This window comes from Panthera uncia, chromosome B4, assembly GCF_023721935.1.
Source record: "Panthera uncia isolate 11264 chromosome B4, Puncia_PCG_1.0, whole genome shotgun sequence".
Taxonomy (NCBI): domain Eukaryota; kingdom Metazoa; phylum Chordata; class Mammalia; order Carnivora; family Felidae; genus Panthera; species Panthera uncia.
The window spans coordinates 75,281,888-75,294,836 of record NC_064809.1 but is presented as its reverse complement, the minus strand read 5'-3'; the positions used below and the strand labels follow the sequence as shown (position 1 = coordinate 75,294,836).

The following is a 12,949-nucleotide window of genomic DNA, read 5'->3' as shown; positions in this document are numbered from 1 at the left end:
GAGCTGAAGTCACACTTAACCTACTGAGCCACACAGGCACCCTTAGGCTGGTCACATTTAAAGGAGGGCAACAATTTTCATCACAGGGATGAAAATCAGAAGACTACTTCTGTTCTGAGCTTTTTCTGAAGAATCACTTACATATGTGGTATTAGATATTTGAGGTTAACCACAAAGCAAAAAGTATGACTCAAATGATTAAGCATTCCATACCAACGTATTTCAGTGAAAACAGACAAAATGGAAACTAACTAGATGAAACATGTAGATACATTCACAGATGTTAAATAAACATGTAAAGATTTGGCCAGCTAACTGCTTTAAGGTTTAATATACAGCTTCTGAAATGAGTGCTAAAAATAATTTTTGGGAGGGAAAAAAGCCTATTCTTCCTCTCTTCCTGCTCCCTCTCTCCAAACACCCTTAGAAATTCTTATCATAGATTATGTAGAAAGTGAAGGACAAGTCATGCCATTTTGAGTAGACAGGTTAGTTTTACATATAACTCATTCAGAGGGGCAGCTAAAATTTAAACTCATGTCAACCTGTCCAATTGTTTAAATAAAAACTGTTTTTCCCTAAAATTATTCTGTATGTAGGTCTATGGACAATGTGCTTCACTTCTGAAGGGAAAAAGGAGTATGTATGAATAAACTAGTACAAACTCTCAGAGCCCAGGTCGAATCCATTCTTCTTTTTTACTTTTTTCCAGGAATAGAATTTAATGATTCATCACTTACATATAACACACCCAGTGCTCATCCCAACAAGTGCCCTCCTTAATGCCCATCACCCATTTAGCCCATCCCCCACCTAACACCAGGCCAGCAACCCTCAGTCTGTATTTAAGAGTCTCTTATGGTTTGTCTCCTTTTTTTTTTTTTATCTTATTTTTGCTTCCCTTTCCCCTATGTTCATCTGTTTTGTTTCTTAAGTTCTACATGAGTGAAATCACACAATTATTTGTCTTTCTCTGACTTATTTCGCTTAGCATAATACACTCTAGTTGAATCCATTTGTTTTGTTAGTTAAAAACTGAAAAATAAAGTTATTTTAAGTGAATTCAAGTTACTTTTAAAAGTTATTAAAAAAATTTTTTTTAATGTTTATTTATTTTTGAGAGAGACAGAGACAGAATGTGAGTGGGTTAGGGGCAGAGAGAGAGGGAGACACAGAAGGAGAAGCAGGCTCCAGGCTCTGAGCTGTCAGCACAGAGCCCAACGTGGGGCTCGAATTCACAAGCTGTGAGATCATGGCCTGAGCCGAAGTTGGACACTGAACTGACGGAGCCACCCAGGCGCCCCCCACTTTTAAAAGTTACTTAAAAAAGAAAAATAAAGGGTTCCTACGGTGGCTTAGTCAGCTAAGAGTCCAGCTTTTGTTGACTTTTGGCTCAGGTCATGATCCCAGAGTCGTGGGATCAAGCCCAAGTTGGGCTCTATGCTGATTGTGGAGCCTGCTTAAGGTTCTCTCTCTCCCTCTGCCCTTCTCCCTGACTCAACTTCTCTCTCTCTTTCTCTAAAAGAACAAACAAACAAACAAAAAGGATGGGGCACCTGGTTGGTTCAGTCAGTTAAGCGTCCCACTCTTGATTTTGGCTCAGGTCATGATCTCGTGCTTTGTGTGTTGAGCCTGCTTGGGATTCTCTCTCTCTCTCCGTCTCTCTCTGCCCCTCCCCGGCTTATGCTTGCATGTGTTCTCTCTCCCTCCCTCTCTTAAAATAAATAAATAAATAAATAAATAAATAAATAAATAAATAAATGATGTAATCTTCAATTTTTAGATAAAACTGTCATATTTTTAACACATTTCCAGCCCAAATGTCTTTTCCAAATCGTCTTCTAATATTTAACTCAGCCGTGGATCCACAAAGCCTCTTTCTTCTTTCTGCTCTTTTAAATATTAGCTGCTTTGCAAATATCATTTAGCAAATGAAAATATTTGACAGTAGCTCTACTTAGAACTTAGGACCCTGTTAAAATAACTTACAAGATCTCTTGAAACACAATGACCAGCAACTGCTAAATATCAAGATCTATCACTACCTGTGATAATCTGAAGAACTATTAGGAGAAAAGGAAGGAGCTGCGAATCTTGCAAACTCACCATACGTAAGAGTGTAAACTGGTTTCCCCGTCACGTCCAGTGCGGTCAGACATGGGCATTTTGCTTGAGTGGTGCCCCAGCGCTGTAGGGCCGACTCGAGAGCAGGAGGCCAGTTACAGATGACTCCTAATGGCTCCCCCTTCACAGGGGTCATCTGCCGACCCTCAGGCTTGGGCTGGTTGGGGTCTGGCTGAGGTACTGTACCAAAAAACCCCAATGGGTTATAAAAATATTATCTGAAATACATACAGATACCAACTAACACAACTCAGGTCTCTAATCGCAAATATATTTCCCTTTTCTCTTCATCTTTATTTGGTTTAAACTCACTCTGAGAAAAGAAAGGACATCGTTAGAAATAGTAATCCACCAAGTGGGCCTTAATTCATCTTCCACATAATTGTGAAATCAATATTTAATATAGTTTATGTAATAAACAAATCCTGACCCTAACAAAGAAAATCACTGAACATACAGAAAAGCACAAAGCATACATTTCTTTCTAGTAATTTTGTAATTTTTACTCAACTTGTTTTAAAATCCTTACAGTTTGTGTCTCAAGTTAGAGAGCCAGGTTCCACTTCACCGGTTACATTTAATGAAAAAGCATTAAACTGTGAGTCAGAAACCCAAATTTACATTTACGTTTTACTAGTAAAACATAATTTCCTTATCTGTAAAATGGGGATAGTAACACTTCTACCACAAGGTCAGTATTAAACTCAAACAGAAAATGAGCACAAATGACAATGTTCCATGTCTCCATGCCTTCCATATCTCATCTGGTCAATCCCTTTGCTCCTGGTATACCTGGACTCATCCTTCTCAGGATGCGGCTCAAACGGCACATTTTCTGGGAAGCCGTCCCCAGTCATTCCTTCCTTAGCTCCCACCCATGTGGTTGTCAACCCTTATTAAAGCACCAAGGGTCTTTAAGGGCTTCTTTTACTGTGTAAGTTTTTCTCTCCGAGACTGACAACTTCTTGAAGGAAGGCATGGATTTAGTCCTTTTATTGCCTATAGTACCTAATACATAATGGTACTTCTTAATCAATGTTAATTAAATTGAACTGGATTAGAGGCACCCGGGTGACTCAGTTGGTTAAGCATTCGACTTCAGCTCAAGTCTTGATCTCATGGTTCGTGAGCTTGATCCCCATTCTGGGCTCTGTGCTGACAGTGTGGAGCCTGCATGGGATTCTCTCTCTGTCTCTCTGTCTCTCTCTCTTCCCCCTGCTCACTTGCACTCTCTCTCTCAAAAATAAATGAACTATAAATAAATAAATAAAACTGGATTGGGGGAACAAACGTGCTAGACTATTAACATGGTCATTCCACAGACTGGAGGTGAATATTTCATATTTTTTCATATGAATAAAACAAAAGTCCTCTTACTTTTTCTACAACAAATTAATATTATTTCAATAATAAAAAGCAAAAACATTCTACTTTCATAGCAGAAAAGATAACTGATACATGGAACAAAGTCAAGTATTTACTGAGTGCCAATTATATGCACAGATGTAATAAACACTGAGTGTTCACCATTCTTGGAACAAACATTTATTGTTTCTCTTAATTTTTAAAATTTTATTTATTTTTGAGAGAGAGCACACGAGCCAGGGAGGACAGATAGAAAAGAAGAAGACACGGAATCTGAAGCAGGCTCCAGGCTCTGAACTGCCAGCACAGAACCCGATGCAGGGTTCTGCATCGGGATCTCACGAACAGTGAGATCATGACCTGAGCTGAAGTCGGACACTCAGCCAACCGAGCCACCCAGGCGCCCCTAACATTTACTGTTTCTAATCAGTGCTAGGGGCAAGCAGCAGAGTCCCTCATTAGGTATCTGAAGTGCGAGAGGGACCCGTGCACATACCCAGAGCTAAGGCGACTAAACAAGAGCAGTGCATGACAGAGACTTTATAGGGAGGGCAGAAGAAGACCACATCACCCAGGCTAGAGGATGGAGTCCTCCATGGGAGCCGAATCTTAAAGGAAGGGTAGGAATTAGCCAGGTGAGTGGGAGATGACAGAAGAGGCATAGAATGGAGAAGAACAGAATAAGCACCACGTATTAGAAGAGCAAATGAAGTATGAAATTTATTTTATAGCTCAACTTAACAACAGATTTGGGAAACTTATGGAAAATGTCTTGACTTTTTTTCTGCTGACATAGAACTAATGAAATAGTTTCACTTCCCAATTTACTGCCCTAGGTAAATTATGTTTCAACTGCCCTTCTAGTTCATATATCCCCAGACTCTAAACCACCAAGATTAAGGAAAAAGATAAACACGGGTGATTCTAAATAGTTTGGTTTTATGGACAGACTGTATATATGGCAGGCATAGTCTTCCGGTCATAAGAGTGTGTACATTATTGCCATCCACCAGGCCTCAACGCAGACCCTGGCGGACACTCTTTCAGACTTCCGAAGACGTATGGATATTTTCCTTTTCCAAAGATAATCATGATTTGAATAAGCAATTGCTGTCTATTTATAATTAGTGGAAAGCTGTTAGTGCTATTCTGTCAATGAAAACTGTTCAAGTGTGATTCTTACTAAACCCTGACCTTCATTTGCCTGGTCAATACACAGTTCCAGAAATACTGAAGAGGCTATTATTGGTGTTAGCACCTTGAATGTCAGTGTATGTAGGAAGATGTCCATAGTTCAAAGAGTTTGGTGACTCCTACAGAACAGAAAGTCATCTTAACCTCATATGCCAGGTTGCTTGTTGCTTCCAGCTGAATAAAGTGGACTAAGACCAGATCTAGTCTATTAATGTGCCTAGTGCAAGCATCATTAACATGTCGAAAGTGATCGAAGCCTACCATTAGTCTCAGGATATAAAAATGAACTACAAAAGCTACCAGGCTCAGTTCTTTGGACAAAACCTATTGTCATTCAACTTCAAGAATCATCAAATGCCAGCCACCTTCATTTCATCTATGCTGCTTCTCATTTGACTCCCAATTCTTCCTATTAAATCCTAAACATCATATGATTTCAGCCATAAATATTTGTCAAATTACTAAATAAATCACTGACTACTGCCACTTCCACTTTCTGCCCTTCTCCCAAATGCTGTATTAGTGGATACATGCTTATTGGCTAAACTATTTTCAGGGGCGTGCATTTTAGTACCAGAATATTCTAGGTGCAAACAGTATGAAGGAATGGCTATATTTTCATAAATCTTTGAACTTTTCACCATCTACCACACTGTCCTGTATAAAGCAGACATGTGTGTTGGCTGGTTGATTTAACAAAAAGATTATATCAAAAAGGACCAGGTAAATGTTTGAGGTCAAATTTGACATGTGTATTCTAGGATAATGCAACACGTAAATACCTAGGGAAAGAAGAGCAGAGAACTCTGAATTCTTTCACAAAAATGCTGCCTTGTTCATCCTTAAATCCTACCATACCTTAAACACCATGTAGTAATTGCTTAAGATATATCTGTTGAAGGAATGTATGTTTTTGGTATTATTACTACTACCTTCCACAATTTCTTCAGAGTCATCCACAAAAAATTCCTTTAAGGGAGGCCTTTTGGGTCGTTTGAGAGTGTTGAGAAGCTGCTGGATTTTTGTGGATACTCTGCTACTGACAGGAACACCTGTAAGGGGGGGAAAACAGTAAGTGAAAATCCACTGATTTTAGGGCTATCTCAGCTTCTCAACTCTTTATGGAATTTTTATTTCTAATGATGTTTGGCCTTTGCCCAGAGTCTTATTCTATTCTATTTCAACGGGGCCAAAGAAATACAAATATGTACACGACAAGTTTTATGGCAACACGTAACAAATACGGCACCATCATTAACACCCTGCTTCCAGATTTCATCTAGCCCTCCTTTTTTCCATACTGTTTCTTGTTCAGAGCGATCCTCTGACCATGCAGACTGTCCGAACAAGTAACAGGGCTGCCACAGTGCAGGCTGTTGAAAAGAGGGCCCTCCAGAGGACCTGTGCTGGACGGCCAGCTGCAGTGGAGTTCTGCAGCTGCTCTACCGCTCAGGTGCTGCTGTTCAGGATGTGCATTTTTCCAATTTAACTAATATTCCCTATATAGCTCCCTAAAAGAACGCCCTACCATCAGCTGTATCCATAAGGCTGGACCTGTTGGATCCTTTGTGCATGCCTTTGACTATCCCCGAAGGGGGCAGATCAATATTTGCTGGGCGCATTGAGGAAGATGATGATGAAGAAGAGGTAGTTGTAGTGACATCAGGGGGAGCAGAGAGATTCTCTGAGGGAGGAGAAAACAAAATTCAGAATTATATGACATTGGCAATAAAAACAAGAATCTTCAAATCTTTCTGTGGTTGTTTCTTAACAAGGAAAAAACTACAAAAATGGGCTATCAATTCTTGTAAAATAACCTTTGAAATCAAATTCTACTCGTAAGATATAATGAGAGAGTAAGAGTGTAAGCCAGGGCAGATCAAAATTATTTTTTCCTTTTTTCAAAATTATTATTTTCAAGAACTTGAACAGCCTTATTAAGAGCCAATCACATATCCAGTATTCCTCCAAAATGTTCTTTTCTCCACAGAAAGTCTGGTAGAAATTCAGTGTTAATAATCATAATAAAAACTGCGAGTGACTTCAAAATGAAAGCAAAGTGACTGTGGTCATAGTGCTACTGATATTCTAGCCTCGAGCATCTCTTCATGTTTATGTTGGTTTATGTTGGTTTGTCCATAATGTCTCCTCTTCCACCGGAAATGGGGAAGAGTGTCTTGGGAGTGGGTCAGATCCCTCAAGTTCCCAAATGAAGAAAACCAGATAAGGCCTACTTCCAATTTTTATAAAATAACCCACAGGAAACTGATCTACTTGACAGACAAGGTTCTTCCCTTGCTCTAAGCATGATTGTGTAATGTTCTTTTGTTCTGCTTCAGGTAGGGATTCTTAATATCAAGGAACTAAAATGACCTAAGTTGGAAGAGAGCCATTCAATAGGGATGTGTTACCTAAGAAAACTTAGAAAAACATCTGGGGAAGAAAAGGAAAATTAGAGGAAGTAAAATATATGAGTTACAACAATAACAACAAGCTACTCGAAACCATAAAAAAGGCAAAAAGCGTAAGATAAACAATTTCTAAAATCAATTTGGGAGTAAGGTCTCTATGCCCCCAAAGTCTGATGTTACTAAGTTCAATTGTTGTTTTTCCCCCCTAGTTCAATGGTTTTTAAAGTTTTATATATACTAGCACAGGTAGACTACAGCATACCTTTCTGTAGAATAATGTAGTAATAAAGCATTAAAAATATTCATCTTTATTTGACCCCAGCAATTCCACTTATAGGGATATGTCTTAAGGAAATAATCAGACAAGTGCACCAAATTCTGTGTTCAAGGATGTTCATTCCAGCAGTTTTTATAATGGCCAAAAACTGGATACTACCCAAATGTCCAAATCAGGGGAATGGCTAAATAAACCAGGACATAGCCATATAACAGCATACTTTGAAACCATAAAAATAATAGTATAATTCTGTATTAATGACATAAAAGATTTACTAATTTGTGATACACTGCTAAGAAAAGCAGGTTATGAACACTATGTTTAGTACAATTTCATTTTTTAAAAAGCAAGACCCAAACCCTACATATTCATATGCAAATAAAGTCTAGGAAGATACACATTAGAGTGTTATCTGTGGGAAGTGGGTTTACAGATATATCTATATATATCTATATATATAGATATATATATATTTTATCTGTATCTTCAAATTTTTCTATTAGGAACATGAATTGCTTCTGTTAGAGCAAACATCCAAAAGGCAATAATGTTAGTTAGATAAAATGGTTTTTGTGAATACCTTAACAAAAAACTTTTCATAGAGTAGTGAAGCAATAGAAAAATATAAGGTCAGATGAAATCATCTAGTTAACAAAAACCTAGACAGAGTTAACTGGGTATTAGGACAGTATTTTTAATAAGTGAAATTGCTTTCTTTTAGACAAATGTGGAAATAAAACCTGACCCGACCATGGCTCTGTTGCGTACCCTCCCGAACAGAAAAGATGGTGAGTATGCTCCTCTGTAGCTGCTTTAAGAGGTTCAGTGGATTACAGGGCAGAGCCAAGCTGCAAGACAAGCCACTGGCTGTTGGCACTTGGCTTTTTAATGTGGGCAATCATACCTTCAAGGTAGCTATGTTCTTTACTAATTTACAGGCTTGAATTGCAAATTTTCTAAATTTTTCTTTTCAGAAATCAATTAATAGATTAAAGATCTATGTATGTGTATATATATATATGTGTGTGTGTGTGTGTGTGTGTGCACACACACACACACACATATATATATAGTGTCTATATATATATAGTGATATAGAAAGACCACTGATATGAAAATTAAGACACCACAGACACATGATGTTCAAATACATAACTCAGCACAGTATGTATACCAACCAATTTAGCAAAAGCAGAGATCTGAGCTATATCTTTACCTGCAGATGTCACAAACCCTTAAAGCGTGCGTGCGTGCGCACGCGCGCACGCACGCACACACACACACACACACACAGACATAAAGCAGAGCCAAGCGAAAGCTACCCTCCATACAGGAGCACTGGTAGCAGGCAGCAGCTCACAGGGTACCAACACGGTCAGCCTGCACACTCCAGTTGTAGCAATAACACAGCAGCAAGGACCATAAATCCAGTCTTTATGCTAAAGACAAGGAGCTTCACTGATATTAGTGCAGAATTTGCTCAGGTTTCATGTTTTTCTGTTTGAGAAAACACAGGTAACAATCCTAGGAAAATCTAAGATGTTACATATTTTAACACCTTTTAATATGTGGAATATTCTCCAGTAGGGATAAACCCACACTAAGACTGGTGTTATATCTTGCGGCTTGAGTATTGCTTATGGAAATAGCTATGGCTTCAGGTGGGCAATACTATGCACCAATAATGCAGATGATACCTATCACTCCAAATGTACTGCTGGTGTTTCCTTCTTTGCCCCATTAACTGTTATGTTCTTTCTAATTTTATTTCTTAGGCCACTCTGAAAAAACTAATACAAATCAGAAACTATTTCCTGGATGCTGGGAGCCAAATGGAACATGACTTGGGCTGCTCGGGTAGATCCAGCTCCTACCTATTCGGGTATTGGCAAATACATCAGCTAGAGACCCACTGGTTCCTTTGACCTCTCCATGGGACAGCGTAGAAGATGCGGATGAAGAAGTGGACGATCCCTGAATTGAACGGTTGATCCAGGACTCAGCATTCTGTAAGCTCTGTTGCAAGGCAGCAGAGAGCGCAGCTTGGCGTCTCAGAGAGCCCTCATCCTCAGAGGCCGAAGACGTGTCTGTGTGGAATTAGAAAAAAAGAAGTTCTCGATCCTGCCTAGAACAGAGACCTTTCAGTTCTTACTCATTGATCAACACATTCAATTTTGATACCAGCAAAATATTCACATTCTCAAGGCAGATTAGTGTGTAAAGGTTCTCAAGAATCTCAAAGAAAGGTCTACAGACCAAAGCCTGAAAACACAAAACAGCCTAAATCTATAGGTAATTTTAAGTTCTTAAAAAATCCCTTTTGGAACATTTAAACTTCATGCTTTTCTGTTCTGAACTGATCAGGATCTGAATTTTTCTGGCTTATCTATTTATATTCAAGTAATACTGAAGTGCTTATATGGCTCCCTCGACCTCTTAATTAGAGAACCGTGTGATAGGCTGCTATACTGATTTTGACAAGTACTTACTAATTAGTGTCTACTCAACAGGCAATGATCCTAATAGGGTGATACAAAAATTTACTTTTGTTAATAACAGCTTCAGTGTCAAACAGTGGGCTGGGTGCTGGGGGAACTAGAGATGGAATTAGAAACAGTGCTCGGCCTGGAGGCATTCACGGTTTTAGCGGCAAGTGGTCACTCAGCACAGGTAAGCCTCCCAAACGTGACAGGGGACGGCCCCGATCTGTATTGCTTTCCTTAACTCTCCAAGAACTGTGAGAAACTTACTGATACAAATTTACTGTATTTGGCCTGGCTCTGACTTCAGGGAAATAAGGCCTAAATTAGAAAAGCATGTTGAGAAAATAAAAAAGGAAAAGTTCAACCAAATATAGGACAGCCAATGGAAGCAGAAGTCAGGAATTTATTTCAAGGCTCTCAGCTTCAGAGGCATAGAAGTTAAGGGGGCATTTGGTCTGATCTGAGACAAACCCTTCTACGTGATTTTGGAGGTTACAATTAATGGCCTATGGATTGGATATCATTTAATTTTTTAAAAAATAAAACATTCTGTGGTTAGTCCTGCTGAGCACTCTAACTCAGGTGAAACTGTAAGTCTGCGTTCGACTTTGGTTCAATGAGCCAAAGAGATAACCAACTAACAGGGCTAGAATGCTGCTCCACAATGGAAATTTGAACCACAAAAGACTAAATTAATCTAGAAGTCAGATTCTGCATGTCCAAAGCAAGCAAGGAAGTAAGAGTTAAAATAATGACCACATTCTTGCTTCCTGCTCCGAACCATTTCCAACTTATCATCTCATATTGAAGGAAGTATGAGGCCCACGACTGATTATTTTCACAATGTACTACATAACTACAGTATGTGCTGGGAACTATGCCAGGTTCTGGGGATTCTGAGATGTATAAGTTCTTGGGAGAGAGTGCCCTCAAACGGCTTACAGTCCAGTACAGGAGACACAATCCTACAGACTATCTCACAAGACTTCAAGAGACGCTGAGAAACGGGGTAAGAAAGGGTTTCACAAGACGGGCACCAATCCAGGGGGAGGAATTCAAGTATTCCTATGTAAATGGAGCAAAGACTTTGAGGAGTAAGGGGCAAAATATGAGGCTGGAGAGGGAAACGGTGACCAGACCCCAAAGGGATAAACTGATGAGGTTCTTTAAAGGAGAAAGAGATCTAGAATACAAAAGGAGAGTGACTTAAGGAAAATACAGAGAAAGAAAAGTAACACCATCTGTAACCTTTTATTTAAGGAACGAGGTTTGCATAATTCTCAAAAAATATTCCAACATTTCAAATGTACCTTGGGAGGCAGAGATTTCTGTCTTTGTAAACATGATAAAGAAAAGATCAATGGGTGGGCGGTGTGGAACAGGTGTATCTGACCCTAAGAACAAAGTATTTTCAGGGTAATACATCTCAGGACCCTAACAAACTCCACTGGATTTGCAGGCTGTCTTTATTGCATCATTTATTTTAAACTGCATTAAGTCTAAAATCAGAATAACCCAATTTTCAAAAGATAGCAAAACCAGTATTTTCATGATTAGGTTTACGGCAAATTGGCTTCATTGTGTTTCTATACTGGATCAATTATGTCACTAGGTGCATTGTTTCAATTCAATGACCTCGTTTGCCTGCCAGTCCTCCTCCGTGTTTAGTGACTACAACTGTGGGCGGCTCAGTGTAGTGGAAAAAACATGGCTTGGTGTCTGTTTTCCATTTGAACTCTGGGGTCCACCCCTCATAAGCTATGTGACTTGGGGAATAACATTATCCACCTGAGAAGGTTTGCTTGTTTATCCATTCGACAAATACTACTAAGCACTACACTAGTTGGTAAGAATAAAATGGTGAACAAGGGAGACATGTCCCTACTCCAATAGGACTTAGTGTCTTACAGTGCAGACACCCAAGGAAGTGAGACCTAAACCTAGGCCAAAAGGGTAAGTAGCTATCGGCTCTAAAGCGTATGGAGGTGGGGGGAGAAAAGAGCCAGGCAGAGGGAACAGCATGTGAGGAAGTGGGGAGGGCACAGAAAACAAGGCACATCCAAGGACCTGAAAGAAACGGGACTGGCTGCAGCACAGGACGCAACAGCAGTTACTTCCAATTCTGATGGAAGATGAGGCTGGACAAGTAGACAGCACTGGGCTCTTAAGGGTCTTTGTGCTAAATGCACAGGAGACCATAAAATGAGACATTGTCCAGAATACACCCCCAGCAGTGGCAGTGCATAGCAGTTGGCCAATAAATATTGGTTCCCCTTCTCTTCCTTGAATCATCCATTCTAGGTTAGCTCACAGGCACAAAACTGGCTGTGCAAAGCTTTCAGCAGATCGTGTATCTTAATGCACAAACATAAGCACTGCTCCAAGACGGTATCTTAAAAAACAAAACAAAACAAAACAAAAAAACAAGCTCCCTTAAATATTGATATGTTTATTTGGTAGCTTTTTTGGTTTGTTTTGTTAAGTAACTGTCACCCAAGAAATTGCTGTGGATTAGTAGAAATTTTGGCAAGATTAAATTAATGATAATAGAAATATTTTCTCACTGATTCTGCTCCAGTTGAACATGAACTTACAACTCTTATCCATCATAACTAAGGTCCCTTGCTTAAACTCTTGTATAAGATGAATACAATAGGTCCTCTAAAACAGAAAATAATTTTGAAAACACGCTTTGCTCTTCAGTTTTTAGTTAGTATGGTTTTAACACAGCACCATTTTATACTGATAGGCAGAAGCCTATAAAATCCATTTCTAACCAATTACAAAACATATATAACAATTAGCTTGTTGATTTTAAGGGGAGAAAGGTCCCAAATTTGCTGTCTTTGAGAACTGTAGCACTTTTTGTCATTAGCCATGTGTGGAAATGACATCCCTCTTTTATATTTTATATATATATAAAATACATATATATATTATAAAATATATATTTTATATATTATATTTTTATATATTATAATATATAATATATAATATTATATATTATAATATATATAAATAATATATAATAAATTATATATTATTTATATATATTATATATATATTTATATATATATTATATATTATATATTTAT

The 12,949-nt window shown here is 38.6% G+C and overlaps 1 protein-coding gene across 4 annotated transcripts in view; it reads right to left on the bottom strand.

Moving 5' to 3' along the window:
* The window catches only part of DIP2B (disco interacting protein 2 homolog B), a 226,750-nt gene that overhangs the window by 59,140 nt on the left and 154,661 nt on the right, over positions 1-12,949 (bottom strand). For 2 of the 4 annotated variants that reach the window (XM_049627296.1, XM_049627299.1), the window contains exons 5-8: positions 9,246-9,458; positions 6,212-6,367; positions 5,613-5,735; positions 2,107-2,304 (exon numbers count right to left, since the gene is read on the bottom strand). In XM_049627296.1, coding sequence (XP_049483253.1) covers positions 2,107-2,304; positions 5,613-5,735; positions 6,212-6,367; positions 9,246-9,458 — 690 coding nt within the window. The remainder of the gene's footprint in view (positions 1-2,106; positions 2,305-5,612; positions 5,736-6,211; positions 6,368-9,245; positions 9,459-12,949) is intronic. The other 2 variants (XM_049627297.1, XM_049627298.1) reach the window with 2 other exon arrangements.